This window comes from Coptis chinensis, chromosome 1 (genome assembly GCF_015680905.1).
Source record: "Coptis chinensis isolate HL-2020 chromosome 1, ASM1568090v1, whole genome shotgun sequence".
Lineage (NCBI taxonomy): Eukaryota > Viridiplantae > Streptophyta > Magnoliopsida > Ranunculales > Ranunculaceae > Coptis > Coptis chinensis.
Window position 1 is genome coordinate 34280470 of NC_141456.1, and position 19424 is coordinate 34299893.

A 19424-nucleotide genomic window follows, 5' to 3' on the forward strand; every position below is an offset into this window, starting at 1 on the left:
TCATGTACGATACACTTGGCAAACAAACATGGTTGTTAAAAGGTTGATCACAGTAAATATATTTTAGAAGTCTAAGATCAAAATGTTTTGAAAAGCTTTTATAGACTATTGGGAGATGGTGTACGGTGAGCGAATTACGCAAAAGTTAAGTTGTAGCATATCAACCTATTTCCTTTGCCATCACGAGAACAAAATATTTTTTTGGCATTCGTCAGACGGTGAGTAGTACTAATCTAATGTATCTCATTCTTAAATGTGCCCTTATGCTATTAGTGGTCTGGATCTTTTGAATTTCTCTATGAAAAGAATAATATAAAGTTGAGATGACATATTTCTTACTAATGAGTTGTTCATTTTCTTTCTTGTCAGAAAGTCTAACACAGATTTTCATTATACATTGTTTCTGTTCACAAAATATGTTTCCAACACAATGATGCTAGTAAGCATCTTCCCTTATCAAGAAAACTTTTATCCCGAAAAATTTATGTGTGGAGAAAGTGGGAGGAGGAGGATACGTCCAAGATTCCCCACGATTTTAATTTTGCGGTTCCTATTTTCTGCAGACCTTTTCATCAGCTCATATTAATCTATTTTATTACATTTTCACACAAAGAAGACACACCATAGTCATTCTCTCTCAAGTTTCTCACCAAACTATGTACCCACGGCAAGGGCACTCTCCATTTTCTCTGCTTATTTTTTTTTCAAATGCATAATTTCTTTGAATAATGTCTTTTCAGTTTAGGTGTGTAAAATTTTGAAGGCAACAAAAAGGAATTTTAGTGGTTTGGTAAAACTTGGAAACCCATAAACTTCTTGCAAATCTTTTGATTACTACTATTAAAGTATTTTTTTTTCCTTCTTCTACAAAAATCCAAACTCTAATAAAAATATTTGTTCTACCCACTATTTGTTGGGGGCACTACCAGAAGCGTTATTAAATTTAGATCTTGAATTTTTGTAAAGAGTATTTGAGAGGGATAGAATTGAAGATGCACACCCATATTGGGTAGTGCATAGCTCCTAATCGAATTAGTGAATAAAGTTGAACTATATAGACAAACTCTTTGTATTATGGAGTGAATAAGAGATGATTGTTACATCAAGTAACTCATATGGCTATATTTATAGTCCATATGGAACATTCTATAATTTAGGAACACATGCACTTTAAGTCCCAGAGACTCCTAAAACTTCTATACTCGTCCAATAATGATCATACATGAAATAAACATCTTGAAACACTTTGACTTAGCACATTCTAGGGGTTCTTAAAACCTTGAGCTTTCGAGAATTTAACTGACTAAATTACAAATTACATTTCCAACACTCTCCCTAATTTGTAATTTCATCATCCCAAAATGAAATTTCAAGATATATCTTCATTACTGTTTTATTTATTTATTTTTCTTCCTTATTTTCAAAACAATAAGCACAAGGTAACTTAAAAATCGCCAGAAAAAGTAGTGTGAATTCTCAATATCAACAAGAGTCTTGGGGTTCCACACTATTATTTAACCGTGTGTTTTTTGTTGTTGTCGATGTTTTCTAATATCAGTTAGTTTTTCATGTGTTTTGTTTTTTTTAGATAAGAAAAATGTTAGGGATTGTCAAGAATTTGTGAAGTGTCTCAAAACAAGTTTTTATCTCATATGAAGTATTCTCAAAGGTAGTCTGACACGAAACAAGAGGTGGTCGGGAAATCCAAGTGGTAACCAGGGTTTATTTATGTCCAGGCACTATTCTTTAAAGGCATTTTCTTCGCTGCGCCAAAAATCAAATGCACTCAATGTGCACCAATCCACACCCCTCAAGCTAAGGGTTGAGGATGTATTGCACAGAAGGCAAAATGTTTTGAGTGAAAATTTTCTCAAAAACCTAAATCTCAATGAAAAAGATGTTGGGTTTGAGTATAGAACTCATACTTGGTATTTATGGCCCAAACAACTCAAGCTTGGTAATTATAGAGTTCTTTGTAACAAGTTGCTATTACTCATGTGAGACTACAAAAAAAATGTTAATTCTAAGAATAAATGTTATTTTTCATCTTTTTCGCAACATCATCATTAACTTAATCAATTTCATCTTTTTTTCTCAATACTTATTATTCCACTTATTATAGATCTACCTAGTTTACATTATATTATTTTGGTTTGGATCAATTGAACTAATGAAAAATATTAAGTTTTACCTAAATTCATATGGTTTAGATTGGAGTAGTTATGAGATCTAACTAAGTTAGTGTTCAAATGAGTATGTATAAGATTTAATTGGGTATTTGAATATAAAAAAAGTGTAAACTAGGTGGTTTGATTTGATTCATGGGATCAACGTTGGGTAACGGTTGGTTATGTACCACGGACACAATGCACTTTTATTTTTTGGTAACATATAATAATGTACTTGAGCTCGAATAATTTAAGCACGTACAACCGTAGAAGTCATATCAATATATCATCACCATTAATTGAAGTATATATATATATCATATCACGAGAGTTCATTTAGATTCTCATCACTTCACTTGTATTATCTTACCAACAATTATATATTTCATCATGTCGACAGACCGTGAAGTGGACGCAAGGAAAAAACCAGAAAGTACCAAAAGAGAAACAGAAGCAGGGGCAAAGTTTCGGTAATTTTCTAGCAATTCGACAATGACACGTTAAAATATCAAAATATTGAACGGTAGCCACGGTTGGGTGTCTGGTGTTACTTATAAATAGTTAAAATCAGCAAAATCCACGTGACCCCATTACCGAAGTCGACACTTTTTATTAATTAATTAATAATAATAAAAAAAAAAAAAGACCTCCACCCAAAACAAATAACATTAAGCCACGTGTCATAGCGCCAAGATCACGTAGTTTGTTTCTTATGTATATATATATATATATTCCCATAACCAGAAAATTTGAGTGACTCATTTTGTTTTTTTGGAGTGAACTTCCAGCTCCTTCCTCTTTACCTCAGACCCTTTTTTTAAGAAAAGATTGAATTTGAGGTACTTTTTAGTGATTCGTTTCTTGTGTTAGAAGTAACTTTAAGATGATCAGTTATTTAAAATGATTTGGCAATTTTAGATTTAATTTGATGTCTAATAAATCTTGGATTTTTATTTGATACTTGAATTTTAGATGATTTTTACTGACACTTGTTATTTGAACAGTTATTGCTAAGGAACATGAGCAATACCCTAGGACATAGTATACTTACTCACTCTCTTTACCGGACGAATGTTGTAGAGAGTCAGGGTAGACTTTCTGGAAACTATCTTTTTCAAGCAGCACTACATTTTAAAAAATCACCAATTCCGACCAAGTTTCGATATAATCTCAATGTGAAGAAAGGAAAAGGTTCTAGAGGAGTAAGACATATGGTTTCACTTGTTCCAACTGCTCTACTTACTACAGATCCTGCTCCCGGGGTAATTGTGAACTCACATTTGAAATTTTATTTTATTCCGCTTTAACTATTTAATAATCTTCTTAGTTATCTCTATTGGCAAGGTTTCAGTTTCCTACACAATGTATTCTGTTCTGTATAAAGGACACACCTTGTGAGAAAGTTGTTTGTATCAGGGGAAAAGAAGTAATTAAAGTTCGTCGCCCACGATTTAGGATGTGCATAGAAACAATGGGATATATGTCTTTTTAAAAGATACTAGAATCAACCAAGGAGTGAGTTATCTGGTCATAAATATACAATTAAATGATCACAAACTTTGAATCATATGAGAAAGGGACGATTAAACAAATTAAATATGATTGACTATTGTTTGCAGCAGATGCCATATGTGTACTGTACTTTCCTATGCTTTGTAAATATACTGTAAGGAGCAATTATTTAAGTTCTAGTTGTTCTCTGTTTCAACAGTTACATTTGGCGTGATCGCTATTGTATTTCCCAATGCATCGATCCAAGCCAAGAAAACTGCAAATTACTTGATTAAGATGTATAGTAGTACATTGAGACATTCAAATTAAAAGGAAAGGAAGGGTTTTTTTTTTTTTTTTAAGTAGATTAATAATGGGCTTTTTGTTGCACTGGACTTGAATGCAGCAGAAGCGTCATCATTGGTGATGTTCGGACAGGTTTAAGTTTGTGTTAGAAGTGGGCATTCTCTATTTCAATTTAAATTGCAATGGATGCATCATCTGGGGTGTTAGTTTTGACAGTTTTGTTATGCTTGCTGTGCCCTTTCTAATAAGATTCTGATTGATTTTGACCACCCACACACACACACACACACACACCAAAAAGAAAAAAAGGATAGCTCTCTGAATGTGTAATTACAATGAATTTCTTTTTTGTATCAGCTTGCGAGGAAATTTAATCTTGATGGAAGTTCTGAATTACTGGTATTCACCCCTTATTCCACCTTTTTATCTCACTATAAAGTAACATTGGCAAAGCTTCACACGGAGCTCTAAACCGAGTTCTACTATCCTTAACAGATAGACATCAGTGCTCCTACTTCGGGGAATCTTTTACATGTCGATTTCCAAATTACAAATAACAGTAATTCTCTAACGCTTCACTGGGGTGGGCTTCATGATAAACAAAAGTAAGTTATCATCAGTATGTAACATTTTCAGCTGGAACCTGCTATTCCCTGATTTTTTATTTATTTTTTTACTACTGTTTTCTTTATAATTCCATGGAAATGAAATGAAACAATTTCTGCATTAGTCTGCCCTGGTACTTAATCGTATTTCATTTTTCAGGAGCTGGATTCTTCCTTCTCGCCAGCCTGATGGAACAAAAGTTTACAAAAAAAGAGCTCTTAGAACTCCTTTTATGAAAGTAAGTTATCTTGTGTTGCAGAAAATCGTCATTGGAGTATATCCACTTTAGTTGAGTAAGGATACTTTTCATCTTTGAATGTATCGAGTAATCGACTTTATTATGGTTTTCTCATAGTCTGCTTCAGGATCGTACCTGAAATTAGAGATTGACAGTCATGAAATACAAGCCATAGAGTTTCTTATAGTTGACGAGGCACAGAATAAATGGTTAGTAGTATTTGTGATTGCTTTCGATTTGGTTATTGTGTATACATTATTGCTATGTGAAAATAGTTTATTCCATCTGCTATGCTGGCAGGTTTAAAAATGATGGAGAGAACTTTCATGTCGAACTGTTACCGAAAGACAGATCAAGTTTGAATGTTTCACTTCCCGAGGATCTTGTACAAGTTCAAGCATACATAAGGTGGGAAAGAAAGGGTAAGCAGATGTATACACCAGAGCAAGAAAAGGCAAGTCGTTTAACTTTTTATACGTAAGTAATAAAATTGTCTGGCCTACATGGCCCATCTTTCTATTAAATTTACATTTTGAGTTGAAATAGTTTTGTGACACTATAAGGATATATCCCATTTATATTCATGAAATGATAACATGATACATCTTGCTTGCTTCATTTACTAGATGATGCAGTGCATAATTAGCTACTGTTAGAGTCTTATCTGTAGTTTTCTATCTGTGCTAGTTTCCAGTATTATAACTCATAGTTGTGAAAGCATTCCTTGGATAGCCAGTAAATCCCTATATGAGCTAACTAATCTGTAATTTAAGCTTACTTTAAATGTATTAAAAAAAAAAAAAAATCAAAAGAAAAAGAAGAAGGGAAAACAAACAAAGAGATAATCTGGAGAGAAAATAAAGAGTTGAAGTCGACTAAAGTTGTCAACAGTTTGGTTAAGGAACTTCGTCTAAACGCAAAAAATTTGAAGTTTTGTTGGTTTCCTTCTTTTTCTTTTCCATTTCCTTTTTTGTTTTTAATCTATTTATTTATTCCTGTCTATGTTTATGTTTTTGCATCTCTCTCTCTCTGGTTTTGCTTAGTCATTCGTTTTGTTCCTTTCGATAACCATTCTATTGATTACAGTAGAATCTGCTGTTTAGTTAATAGTTAATACCTTCGACTTAAGCTACTACAGAAAGAAAGGAATCTGAGTGAAACTCTGTTCAGCTAATGACTATATAGGATATTTTTCTTCCACCTATATTAGTTTGATGACAAACTATAAAACTTGTAATAGGTGGAGTATGAAGCAGCTCGAAATGAACTCTTGGATGAAATAGGAAGGGGCCTTTCTATTGAGGAGCTTCGAGTAAAACTTACGAAGAAAAATGGTAAAAGTAAATCACAGGAGGCCAGTGTTCTTGGAAATAAGAGTGACATACCTGATGATTTAGCACAGATACAGGCATATATACGATGGGAGAAAGCAGGGAAACCCAATTATTCCCCTGATCAACAACTTGTAACTTTCGACGTTATTCTGCTTGACTGATTTCTTCCACATTAAATCTTCAAACTATACTTTAAAAAATATGAAGCAGTCTTTAATTCCTTTTAAATCTTTTAAGTTGGCTTTTAATATTGTATTTGGCATGGATCCTGTTTTAAACAGATTGAATTTGAAGAAGCTAGAAAAGAATTGCAAACTATGTTAGAAAAGGGTTCTACTGTTGAAGAGATACGAAAGAAAATTACAAAGGGAAAGAATCTAAGTAAGGCTTCCAATCAGATACCGGACAGAAGATATTCTACTCCTGAAAGGATCAAGCGCAAACAAAGAGATTTCATGAAGCTTCTCAATAAATATGATGCGAAATCTATTGAAGAAAAATCTATTGCATCTATAGATCCTGCCACACCAAGAGTTTTATCGCCGATTGAATTGTTTTCGAAGTCTAAGGAAGAGCAAGATAGCGGCTCCATCATAAATAAAAAAGTCTTTAAGCTTGGGAACAAAGAAGTTCTGGTTAGATTATCACTTGCTTATGATATTTCTTTCAGGATATAATCCATATCAGTTTATTTTCTAATATTGTGTTTATGTTCACAATTTTAAGGCACTGGTAACCAAGCCACTTGGTAAGATTAAAGTCCATTTGGCTACAGACCTTGATGGACCACTGACCCTTCACTGGGCTCTATCCAAAAAAGGTGGAGAGTGGGAGGTAACAGCATTTTGTTATTCACTAGACTAACATCAATTAACTGTATTTCAAATATTTAAGTAAGCCTTTGTTCTTTTCCTTATATCACTTGCATTTCATTTTTTCTTCCTAATTATTATGTCTTGTGGACATATTTCAGGCACCACCTCCAAGTATAGTGCCCCAAGGTTCAGTTATGTTAGAAAGAGCTAGTGAGACACAATTCGGAGAGAGCTCTTCCACTAACCCTCCTTACCAGGTTTGGAAAAGTTTGACTTGTTTCCAAGGGCCTAAATTGCTAAGTTACATTGACATGGATACGTGTGTCCGTATCCGACACAAATATGAAGTGTCTGACACAGCAAAATGTCAAAAGTTGAGGTATATCACATACAATATGTGTCTGTGTCGGGTGCAACATGGACACGGTGTACGTATCCGACTGTTGATGCATATTATTTTTAAAATATGGCAAGCCCATATAACATAGCTAAATAGACAATTAAACATTGTTTTGCACTTTGATTTACTAATAACTTATGGATTTTGACTGCCATTGTTGTATAAGACATCTTTGCATCCTAATAATTTTATCAGGTGCAATCCCTTGAAATTGTGATTGGAGAAGAAAATTTTGTAGGGATGCCATTTGTCCTTCGATCTGGTCAAAACTGGATGAAGAATGATGGCTCTGACTTTTACATTGAATTTAGCAGTGGAGCTAAGAAGGTTAAAAAGGTTACTATATCTCTAACTTGAAAGATAGGATTTATTAAGAACTGTGTGTAGATCAATTCTGTTTATATTAATTTATTCACTACGGAGTACAGTACTTTTCAATTTTCACTGACTAAACCTCCTCTCATGGAAGGATGCGGGTGATGGAAAAGGTACTGCAAAGGCTTTGTTGGAGAAAATAGCACAGATGGAACGTGAAGCTCAGAAGTCCTTTATGCATAGGTTAGTGATTTTTAAGGCACTTCTTTGTGGTTGCACAAGTTACATTTTTCCTTGTTAGAGTTTGTTCACGTATGCAGATGTCTAAAATGACTCCAGAAGAAGAAAGAAAAATCAAAATAAATTACAGAATAGTATTTTCTTCAACCCCTGTTGTCCTTAAAAAAAAGCAACCTATACAAATTTGACACTTACCATTTGCTACACATCCTTGGTCCGAACCAAGTTAGCAGAATTTTCGATGAGCCGAAACTTACCCACGAAAGAATCCTCTTACAAGCTGATTCCAAGAAACATGAAGCTTATCCCATCTTAATTCATTCCCGAATACATTTTCATTTTTCGGATTTAGTTTCAGCTACATGCATAATATCTTCCATGCCACCATATTTCTGATTATGGTCGATCACTATCAAACTTTGTTTCCACATTCAGCATTTTGGCAATGGGTCGGTGGAGACCCTTAACTATAGCATTTCTACCAAGGAAGTGGAATCTTCGAATTATACAGCTCAAGATACTCAGAGAACCATCTGACTTTAAAGCATTCATACACGTGGGTTGGCTCTTATAAAATATGGGTTGGCCCTTCGTTTTTTCAAACTTGTGCTGGTATTGAAAGTAGGATCCTATAACCTATTTCCCAACAAATCCACGGTTCTGTTCTTCCATTAATTTGTTACCTCACATCGTCCTAATGGAGATTTAATTTAGTGTATTATTTTCTCTGTCACAGATTTAACATCGCCGCAGATCTAATGAAGTGGGCCAGTGATTCTGGAGAATTGGGTCTAGCCGGGATTGTTGTTTGGATGAGGTTTATGGCGACAAGACAACTCATATGGAATAAGAACTACAACGTGAAGCCACGGTAAATGTCTTACTAGACAAGTTGATCCGTGCCACTGAGATTAAACTCACACCAAGAGGTTAATACCGGTGACCTGCTCATGGGTTCTAATGGTGTACATCTGGGGTTTTTGTGTCCCTCCAGTTCCCAAATGTTATACAAGATCCTTCAAAGCTCTGTGCTATTGCTACTTCGGTTCTGAAAATTCCCTCTCCTGTAATTGCAGTGAAATCAGTAAAGCTCAGGATAGGCTCACTGACTTGCTTCAAGATATATACAAAAGTCATCCTCAGCAGCGAGAACTTTTACGAATGATCATGTCAACTGTCGGTCGTGGTGGTGAAGGTGATGTGGGGCAGCGTATTAGGGATGAAATTCTGGTTATCCAGGTACATGTTGGGTTTATGCTTAAGAATATAGTTTTCCTTGATCTCTGTGAAGTTACAATGATTGTTTTTTTGTAGAGAAACAATGAATGCAAAGGAGGAATGATGGAGGAATGGCATCAGAAGTTGCACAACAACACTAGTCCCGATGATGTTGTTATCTGTCAGGTATTTAGTTAGCAACGTAAGGTGAACATCTTCATCAGTTTCAATATTAAACTTCATTTGGTTTTGGTTCTTCTTTCAGGCACTTATTGATCATATTAAAAGTGACTTTGACATGAGTGTTTATTGGAAAACTCTGAATTCAAATGGCATAACAAAAGAACGCCTTTTAAGTTATGATCGTGGTATCCATTCTGAACCAAATTTGAGGAGGGATCAGAAGGAGGGGCTTCTGAGGGATCTTGGAAATTACATGAGAACTTTAAAGGTTGGTTTGAGAATCCTTTTTCAGAGTTTAGTCAAATATTCATATCATCCAATTACATAATTTCTTTGAATATCTGTTTTATATGTTTAGAGATACACAAGATATTCAATATATCAAGCAAACTATCAACTGCAAGATATAATGCAAAGCTGATAGTTTTCACTGTGTGAAAACTCCCCAAATGATAATTGTGTCGTAATCTTCAATTTACCATTTTGCACTTCTTTGGTTCTTCTAACTTGACTGTATCTTGAGAAAATTCAACGAAATTACGTTCTAGATTTTCTTACAAATCCCTTGTTAAAGATTGAAGATAAATAGCAGAAACCAACATTGTAGATTGATTGAAGCAAGGGCCAAAAATGTCCCGATTTATTGGTAAATGTCGGCTATTTTTGGGAAGCTGAGAACTATATCAACAGAGATTCAACTGATTGTGTAAGTTTGACATGTTATATATTTCCTGCAATTCTTGGAAGAGGTTAAAATCTAATACCTTGAGTGTTTGATCTGATTGTTCAAAATACTAGGTAATAGAGTTAATTTGATAGAAAATCAGAAATGCAAAAACAGAAGGAAAAAGTATAAGAAAGAAGATGTCTGAACTCTGAAGTACTCTAAATATGTGGCAGCAAACTATTTTGCAGATATCATGCAAAATAGAATTGTTGTAGGTTGTCTTTCATTTGTTTCCAGTTTTTTCGTGGCCCCCCAGATTATTATCTGATATCCTAGTGTTACCCAATATATATATATATATATATATATTCTTTTTCTATGTTAATTTTCTTATGGACCCATAAAAGTTTTCCAGTAGAGTATCCCACATTATTCTAATAATAGGATTTTGGAGAGTGACGATGCAGGCTGTACATTCAGGTGCAGATCTTGAGTCTGCTGTGGCAAATTGCATGGGGTATAAGGCTGAGGTAAAGTCAATTTCAAATCAGGCCATCTGGAAGAAAAATGTAACTTTACTATTTATTTAGATTTTTATATTCCTTCAGGGGAAGGGCTTCATGGTTGGGGTGAGCATAAATCCTATATCTGGCTTGCCTGATGGATTTCCGGTAATATTCTCTGCTTTAGAAGTTCAAAATTTTCACCAGTGTTGGGCCAACAGGAAAGAAGTTTCATGCTTGTGCTTGATAACCTTGTGAACAGGAACTGCTGCGATTTGTTTTAGATCATGTTGAAGATAAGAAAGTAGAACCTCTACTTGAGGTGCGTGAAACAGTGATACATGCATCACGGTGTTTCTTCTCTTTCTTGCAGTCTTATACTTATTTGAGTCTTCAATGTAGGGTTTGTTAGAAGCTCGTGAGGAGCTCCGACCATTACTTCTTAAACCTCATGATCGACTTAGAGATCTTTTGTTCCTGGACATTGCTCTTGACTCAACAGTTAGAACAGCCATTGAAAGGGGATATGAAGAGCTGAATGATACTGGACCAGAGGTATATCATTTTGCATGGATGTTTTCATTATCCTTTTCAATTAAATACACTTTATTTTTTCTTCCCTTTATGTTGATCATTTTTTTTTCTGTTTCTTTAGATTTTTATTTACACTGTGGTCTATAAATCAAGCAATTGGTTTTGACTTTACACTAAAACGTTAACCTAATCTGTTTAATTCTCTTGCAGAAAATTATGTATTTTATCACTCTAGTTCTTGAAAATCTTGCACTTTCGTCTGACAATAATGAGGATCTACTCTACTGCTTAAAGGTATCTCTTGGTGAATCTATTAGTTTCTTGTTTACTCTTCAGAAATTTTTTGTGTTATGTTGAAGGCATAATTTATGTAGCTTAAACGACAAATGCCTCCAGTGTTTTCTAAAGCTGCAGGAGATTCAGAGCTATGAATTTATTATAAGTTCTGGTAAATAGAGTGGTAAAATTAACTAATAACAACCAGATGTTGTATAATTTGCAACAGAAGCAGTTGCTTTCTGGTGAGATTAAGTGACACTCGGTTTATAATTTTTTCTAAAGACCTCTGTATAACACCTTATTTATTTATTTTTTGATTGGCAAGCCTGTTTTAGATGAGATCAGTAACTCTGTATAACACCATACAAATGCGTCAAGATTAAGTGAAAACCATGCCAACAATCAGACACTTAACACTTAAATTTAGATTTGAAACAGTCACCATTTGGAAAGAGTTCCAATCATAATTAAAAGGAAAATACCTTCCTTACTCGGGCACTGCACTCTCTTATCTTTATTCTGCATCAGGAGGTAACTCTTCAAGCCTGGACTTAAGGGATGCTAACACATTGCTCTACCAATCACTTAGACTTTTGTGCAATTCCTGGTTGAATGTTATGAACCCATTAAATCTAAGCATAAATTAGGAGATGGGCTGTTCCTAAAAGTCGGATAAGTTAAAGAAACAAAGGAAACAGTAGGAAGGGGCCTATAGTTGTAATGAACTTGGATCCACTTCTGAAGAATCTGGTCCTGCCTTGGAATAGACTGTACACCTCTCACTTTTCCTTTTTTGAGTTATTTACCTTACAAGTCTCTTATTTCTGTTTAAGTTTTATGAGGAACTTCTGAATCTTTGAGCGTACAGTTGCTCTTACATGATGTATTCGTGGTGATTTGCAAAATTATTCTTTTCATCTTTGTTTTCTTTTTAAGATTTTGACTATTTTGACTTGTTTTTGGTACTCCTTTTATTTTTGAAGGGATGGAATCATGCCCTTAGCATGTCTAAGAGTAGAGATGATCACTGGGCACTATATGCGAAATCAGTCCTTGACAGGACACGACTTGCTCTTGCAAGCAAGGCTGAGCACTATGATCAAGTTCTCCAACGCTCTGCTGAGTATCTTGGATCATTGCTTGGTGTTGATCAATCAGCTGTAAGTTTTATTTATATTCAGGTCTTGTATGTTCTCCTTTGTAGCTGGCTTGAATTCCTTAACTCAAAAGCACTTCGTGCAGGTAAATATTTTCACTGAAGAAATTATTCGTGCTGGATCAGTGGCATCCCTGTCGTCACTTGTTAATCGGCTTGACCCTGTACTGAGGAAGACAGCTAATCTCGGAAGGTACTTTATATACTTATTCTCTACCTGATCTGTCACTGATAAATTGAGAACTGGTTTAGTATGCAGTCTCATGAAAGGTCTACGGCTGTATTTGGTTTAGTGAACTAAGATTTCTGGTAAATGAGAGACAACAAGAGAAGAGGGAAGAAGTGACAGTTACCCACCTTCTCCAATCAATTTAAGGAAAATGAATATCCTTCTTAAAAACAGTGTTGCTTTCCTTGTGTTTAGAATGTGACTATTCGTTTGGTCTCTTTCTCTTTAATTCCATCCATGATATTGTTACCTATCTTTACAAAATTACCCTTCAGTTTCTAGTAATTTTTATTCTTTGAATCAAACACAGCCATATCTCAGAGATTTAAATTTAATTTTCTGAAAGAAATGAAAATTACTTTCTAATGCAACCTTAGCTGGACTTAAACAGTTGGCAGGTCATCAGCCCAGTTGAAGCAGTTGGATATGTTGTAGTTGTTGATGAACTGCTCGCTGTTCAGAATAAGTCTTATGAAAAACCAACTGTTTTAGTGGCAAGAAGTGTTAGGGGAGAGGAAGAAATTCCAGATGGTGCAGTTGCAGTGCTGACGCCTGACATGCCAGATGTTTTATCACATGTTTCTGTGAGGGCAAGAAATAGCAAGGTAACTTTTTACGCTAATAATCATGTGGTACCTCTGCTTCTGGCTTTTAGTGGACAATTCATTTTTTAGTAACTTCAGTTCTAATATTTCAGTTTCGTTTATTCCCTTGGCAGGTCTGTTTTGCTACATGCTTTGACCCCAACATTCTAAATGACCTTATGGGGAAAGAAGGGAAACTGTTACAGCTGAAACCTACTTCTGCAGATATTGTATACAGGTAATCTCATTATTCAAATCTACGAGCTCTAATATATTTACTCATATTGTGTGATTTCACAACTTTTGCGTACTTACTTTTTATTTTGTCGGTTCCTATTAATTAATTTATGAGAGATTTTTTTCTTCAGTTAACGAGAGATTTTTCTTCATCTAAACTATGAGAATTTAATTCATGTTCTTTATCTCAGCGAGGTCAAGGACAGTGAACTTCAAGGTGCAGGTTCAACAAATTTTAAAGATGATGATTCCCCATCTCTTACATTGGTCAAGAAGAAATTTTGTGGTAGATATGCTGTATCATCTGATGAGTTCACCAGTGAAATGGTTAGGCATGCCAAATTTGTTTATTTGAGTTATATTTGTGATTTCAACCTCCTAACAACTTCAGAAGGCTACTTAAAGCTTCTCTTACCTACACTCTATATTGAGTGCATTTATCAAGTTAGTCTATCTTGTTATTTGAGGGTGTGACTTCATTTAACTATTCTAGGTTGGAGCCAAATCACGCAATATTGCATACCTAAAAGGAAAAGTACCACCCTCGGTAGGAATTCCAACGTCGGTTGCCCTTCCATTTGGTGTTTTTGAGAAGGTTCTTTCGGATGCTTCTAACAAGGTTCGTCTCATCTCTTGCAATTTGTATGTGCATCCATTGTTTCTTTTAAATATGTAAACTAACTTCATATTTTAATTTGTTCATACGACTTTATCTAAAGATATATCTTCTACAAATGAACCTAAGAAAAGAAAAATAGAAAAATAAAATTATCTATGACCACGACACTCTCAAGGTCATTTCATAGTGATGGTCAACTGTGGCATGCACCCACGAAGCTGGAAGCTGTTCTCTCTTTCTTAAAAGCTACACATGATTACAGTCGAACTACACTATGCGTCATGTCACTGCTGAGTATATTGGCATGCATATTTAAATATGTTCTCCAGCATTCATGACTGTTGAACCGTAAGAGAAAAGTGAATCTAATTATTATTTGATCTGGATAGGTAATTAATATATGTTTAGAACTGTGCATGTATTTGTCTCAATTTGCCAACAAACGTTAAAGTTCTCTTTCTCCTAGGTTCAGTCAATCTATCTTTGTTCGTCTGTTGATTTTCTGTTAACGGAAGTTTTTTTTTCCCCTTTTCTTTTCATTGATGGTTACTAGATTACAGCGTACCCATTACTGTGGACTTTGAATGGGGACAGGTCACTACTAAGAAAGAAGTTGTGTGATACACTTTTAATATGTCCATCGTTATCTTGTCCTCACAATTTGGTTAATCCCTGTTTGGGTCATTTCATTCAGTCAGCCCTTTTTCACATCTGTATATACACTTTTAGTTCGATGTTATGATGTTTTGTTTGCTATAATGATTAAAGTAGTTAGTTTACAATAAAATCTTAATTTTATTTGTTTCTTATTGCAGGCAGTGGCAACCACATTACAGTCCTTAAAGGAAAGGTTACGAGAAGGAGACTCCAATGCACTTGGTGAGATCCGCCAGGCGGTTTTACGGCTTGCAGCGCCTCCTCAATTGGTATAGTAAATGATGCGATTGTATAGCGAATTGATTGAGAATTGGCCCCAAAATTATCCCACCTTAGCCTGACAACAGCTAGTTATGGACATTTCCTTCACATGCATTTTTAGATTATTAAGCACTATTACAATTGCTAAAATGTGAGAATTCAGTTGCCATAAGTTCTTCTAAATAGTAAGCATGGATGTGCTAATGATACTTGTTGTTGTAGAAGAAGAATAGTTGTAGGTGAATATTCCAAGTTTTTTTTTACCAAAAGATAGGGAAAGTTGGTATTTGGGTAGTTAGACCACTTTGCGTGTTTCTCAATTGACAAGACATGGATCCCATATTCTATGGTGAGATATATGGATCCATATCAGGCTTTAAAGCCTTGCATTATAATATTTAGGGGTACTCCACTCCTTGCCAATTGGCTTTGACTTTTGAGTTGTATGCACCAAATCTAAGATGGTATTAGAGCAGGCTGTTATTGTGTCTGGTGCAAGATCCCACACTTCATATGTCCCAAAAAAAAATTAATCCGCGTATTTGAGTCTAGTGATGCCGCACATGAGGGTCATGCTTAGATATTTCCATATCAAGCATTTAAAGGCTTGCATTATCATATATAAGACCCTGGGGAAGCTCCACTCACAACTAATTGGTTTTGAGCTGGATGTTCCAAATTTTAGACTTTGCGTAAGGTCTAGGTAACATCTCACATGTAAATGGATGTTAAAGTCCTAGCTTTACTTTTGGTGTGGCATACGTTGTATAGATTAAGCAAACTGAAGGATATATACCCTCATCAGAATAATAGTTTCTAATCCTTGAGCTTCAATCTGCGAAGGAATAGTGACAGAATGGTTGAGTTCTGGATAGTCACAACTCACAATGGCACTTGACGAATAACTATTTTCAGGTGAAAGAGCTGAAGAGCACGATGCAAGGTGCAGGGATGCCTTGGCCTGGTGACGAAGGAGAGAAACGATGGGAGCAAGCATGGACGGCAATAAAAAAGGTAATCTTATCAGGGAAAACTGGAAAAGACATCAATATCTTGGGTGATTCTCCTGTTATACTTGAATATGACATCTGAAATAAAGACTACTGGTAATTTTGAAAATAGTTCCCTATCATATTCTGTTGTCTATTTCTACATTCATTACCTACCGAGGTACTTAATTGATTTTACTATTCTAGGTCTGGGCGTCGAAGTGGAATGAGAGAGCATACTTCAGCACGCGGAAGGTCAAACTCGATCATGATTATCTGTGCATGGCTGTACTTGTTCAAGAAATTATAAATGCTGATTATGCATTTGTCATTCACACCACTAACCCATCATCTGGAGACTCATCAGAGATATATGCCGAGGTATTCGAATTCTTTCAATGGGACGCAAGCTTTATCTCTGTTATGTGTCTTTGGGTACTTATCTCAAAGTCCTTGCCTAGGTCGTGAAAGGACTCGGGGAAACTCTGGTTGGAGCTTATCCTGGACGCGCCTTAAGCTTTGTCAGTAAGAAGAGTGATCTCGATTCTCCCAAGGTGAATATATAACATAGGGACGGTGTAATCCCTCATACACGAATTAATCACTGTATTTTTTCCTTTCTGTTGTATTCACATGTTTATCTATTTTCCAGGTATTAGGTTATCCAAGTAAGTCGATTGGCCTATTTATAAAAAGATCGATAATTTTCCGATCCGATTCCAACGGTGAAGATCTCGAAGGTTATGCTGGAGCGGGCCTCTATGATAGGTAAATTCATTTATGTATACCGTAATTGACAGTAATTAACATAAAAAACATGCATAGGGAAAGAGGAAGTTACCCTCATTATTGTTTCTTTCCTCATCCTTCTTATGATATTTTTGTTGGTCAAATGACCATTTCCCAAGAATTCGTAGGATTCAGCTATGCCATGCTGTTCATTTATAGCTGACTTATTAGCATGACTGGGATTAATTAGTTGAACAGAAAAGTGAGTCTTGGATTGTTACTTGATTCTGTAATCAAAGCCTCATACTCATTACTCAGTCTATTCATAACCGTGTCTTTGGCTGTGCCTGTTCTTAAGCCTCCTATAGTTTCTTTCAGTTCAAAAGTAATCGACATTTAAACACTGAGTACGGTATAATTATGTTATTTTTATAGAGTATTAAGACTTGTAATTCATGGTTTGAGGTGCATGTAACGATGCAATGCATACATCTTCAAGCATGAACATCTATGTTCGTTTTGCCTTTCTTTTCTTCTCCTTTTTATATCAGGAAGTAGTAGCAGACATGTGATACTACCAGCAAAAAAAAAGCAGATATGATACACGCATTCCGTCTTTTCTGGTCCTTGCGTTGGAGTTTTGTTAATGAACGACGAAATTCCGAATGCAAGAGAACAACATTGATTTTTTTATCACTACCTTTGAGTCTTTTTACACATGACATCTACTGTGCAAATTTGTTACCATTTGGATACGCTCTTGAGGACTATTTTATTTGTGTGAAATGTATTCAGAAATATGTAGTATCTTAGTTTGTTTTCCAACCTGTTAATGCTAACAGCAACGCATGGTTACGTTGAATTTTCAGTGTCCCCATGGATGAAGAAGAAAAGGTTGTTGTTGATTACTCAACTGATCCATTGATGACTGATGGTAAATTCCGCCACTCAATCCTCTCAAGCATTGCACATGCAGGAAAAGCAATTGAGGAACTGTATGGATCTCCTCAAGATATAGAAGGTGTGGTGAGGGATGGAAAAATCTTTGTCGTGCAGACTAGACCCCAGATGTAGTTTTGATTCCAATGTTGTAGTTCACAAGAATGGGGACTTGTCAAAACAGATGTAATAATGTATAAATCGTATGAAGGAAAGAAAATGGCCTTTTTCAGCGGAGATGTAGAATAAAATGTAGTATGTGGTGTATAATTTTGGGAAGCTAAATAACAGAGCTACTATATTAACAGGATTGCAGTTAAAAAAAAGGGTATTTAGCTTTTGGGCCACATTATAAATGGATAATTTTTGTTCGTTGGACTAATATTGGATCCTTCCATATTTTAGAAATTGACACATTTACCTTTATACGTGTGCCCAACAATCTTAATGAGTGATGATGTCATATCATCTTCCTCACCTCAGAACATCAGAGTAGGAACGAACAGAAACTTTAATGGGTTTAGGTTCGGTTCTTCTTAGTTGGGTTGGGCGGGTTCGACCAGAAATGTTATGCTTACGCACAAAAAGAGCAACAAACAGCAGTTGTTTTGTTATCTAAGAAATTGGACAAAAGCTTCGGCTAGCACAAGCTCCCCTAGTGTGACAGCTACTACAACCGCACCGACCATAGCAGCTATTGTTGCTTAGGGGAAAGGAGATTGGTTCCTCTCCCATTTGGACTCATTCAAAATTACGAACGTCTTGGGTTTCCTCGATGAGTATCAAAGAACCCGTTTTCACGATATCCTCGTACAGGCTTGGGGCAAAAGACTGTTCCCAACGTGATCGTGGAATAAGACCTACCTCATCCTCATATTGGAGCTTGCCCTCTCTTAAAAGTAGGGCCAGCGTATCGGAACATGACAACGGGGGAAAGAGCAGCTGCATTGGGGAGACTTAAATATACCAAGACATATAGCCAGTCAGCAAAATCTTTTTTTGGCGAGCATGCTTGCTCCAACGGCTTGCTATACTGATTGGCTTGAGCACCTTCTTACCCTTTCCCAATGGGTCAAACCCCTTCTTTGACTTTATGATTACTGGAGCCCCTATTTCCCTAAGACCCGCGATTCCCCTAAGACCTGTGTTTGCGAACGGATGCTCGCTCCAGAGAATTTTATGATTGAAGATAATGGTGGAGGAAAATTTAGCAGTGGAGGAAGTTTTAGTGGTAGTGGAGGAGGAAAAGTAAGCGTTGGTGGTTTCAGTAATGGTGGAGTCACTGGTGGCACTCAAGGCGGTTCTACCGGTAGTGGTTTTGGTGGTCATGGTGGTTTTGGTGGTGGTCAAGGTACTGCTGGAGATGGTGCTGTTGGTAGTGCTAATGGTGGAGGGTGTTTTAGTCATTATACAAAATTTGTTTATTTGACCAATGGTGAAATCACGGTCAATACAAAGTCAACCGTCAATTTTGGCCCAATTTCTAATAAACGAACAATTGGTGACCAATTACAAATTATTCATTTGGCCCAAAAGCTAAATACCTCTTTAAAAATAATAATCTCTCTCTCTCTTTTTGCTTTCTGGTTATCAACGCCTCTTCAGAATGTCAGGGGATTGGGGTCGTTTGTTTTTCTGAATGCTAAATGGCTCATCCTTTGAATGTTGATTATTGAATTCTGAAAAACATGTTTATTTTATGTTAGAATAATCTGACTCTGAAGGCT

At 35.7% G+C, this 19424-nt stretch overlaps 1 protein-coding gene across 6 annotated transcripts; it reads left to right on the forward strand.

Moving 5' to 3' along the window:
- The first annotated feature begins 2751 nt into the window (after window positions 1–2751).
- On the forward strand, window positions 2752–18079 carry SEX1 (Pyruvate phosphate dikinase, PEP/pyruvate binding domain-containing protein). Of its 6 annotated transcripts, none has more exons than XM_086599233.1 (34): window positions 2752–3007; window positions 3173–3430; window positions 4323–4364; window positions 4461–4570; window positions 4731–4809; window positions 4927–5018; window positions 5110–5263; window positions 6050–6274; window positions 6425–6778; window positions 6870–6977; window positions 7117–7215; window positions 7554–7694; window positions 7828–7916; window positions 8650–8784; window positions 8990–9152; window positions 9228–9317; window positions 9397–9582; window positions 10449–10511; window positions 10590–10652; window positions 10747–10806; window positions 10887–11039; window positions 11229–11312; window positions 12281–12457; window positions 12540–12646; window positions 13074–13314; window positions 13380–13504; window positions 13695–13830; window positions 13997–14122; window positions 14938–15048; window positions 15956–16054; window positions 16237–16410; window positions 16491–16583; window positions 16682–16797; window positions 17628–18079. In XM_086599233.1, the coding sequence occupies exons 2-34, from the start codon at window positions 3188–3190 to the stop codon at window positions 17830–17832; spliced, it is 4443 nt and encodes a 1480-aa protein (XP_086455359.1). In that variant the 5' UTR covers window positions 2752–3007; window positions 3173–3187; the 3' UTR covers window positions 17833–18079. The 6 variants fall into 6 exon arrangements, with proteins under 6 accessions (XP_086455359.1, XP_086455362.1, XP_086455365.1 ...); XM_086599236.1 differs by having other exon boundaries at window positions 13074–13287; window positions 13401–13504; XM_086599239.1 differs by lacking the exon at window positions 6050–6274 and having other exon boundaries at window positions 2813–3007.
- Window positions 18080–19424: the final 1345 nt, after the last annotated feature.

Excerpts from the sequence above, each read along its gene's own strand:
- SEX1 (XM_086599233.1), top strand. The coding sequence starts at position 3,188 with ATGAGCAATACCCTAGGACATAGTATACTTACTCACTCTCTTTACCGG. Across the intron at positions 12,458-12,539 it reads TTGGTGTTGATCAATCAGCT|GTAAATATTTTCACTGAAGA; the intron begins GTAAGTTTTATT and ends CACTTCGTGCAG. Across the intron at positions 13,831-13,996 it reads ATGAGTTCACCAGTGAAATG|GTTGGAGCCAAATCACGCAA; the intron begins GTTAGGCATGCC and ends TAACTATTCTAG.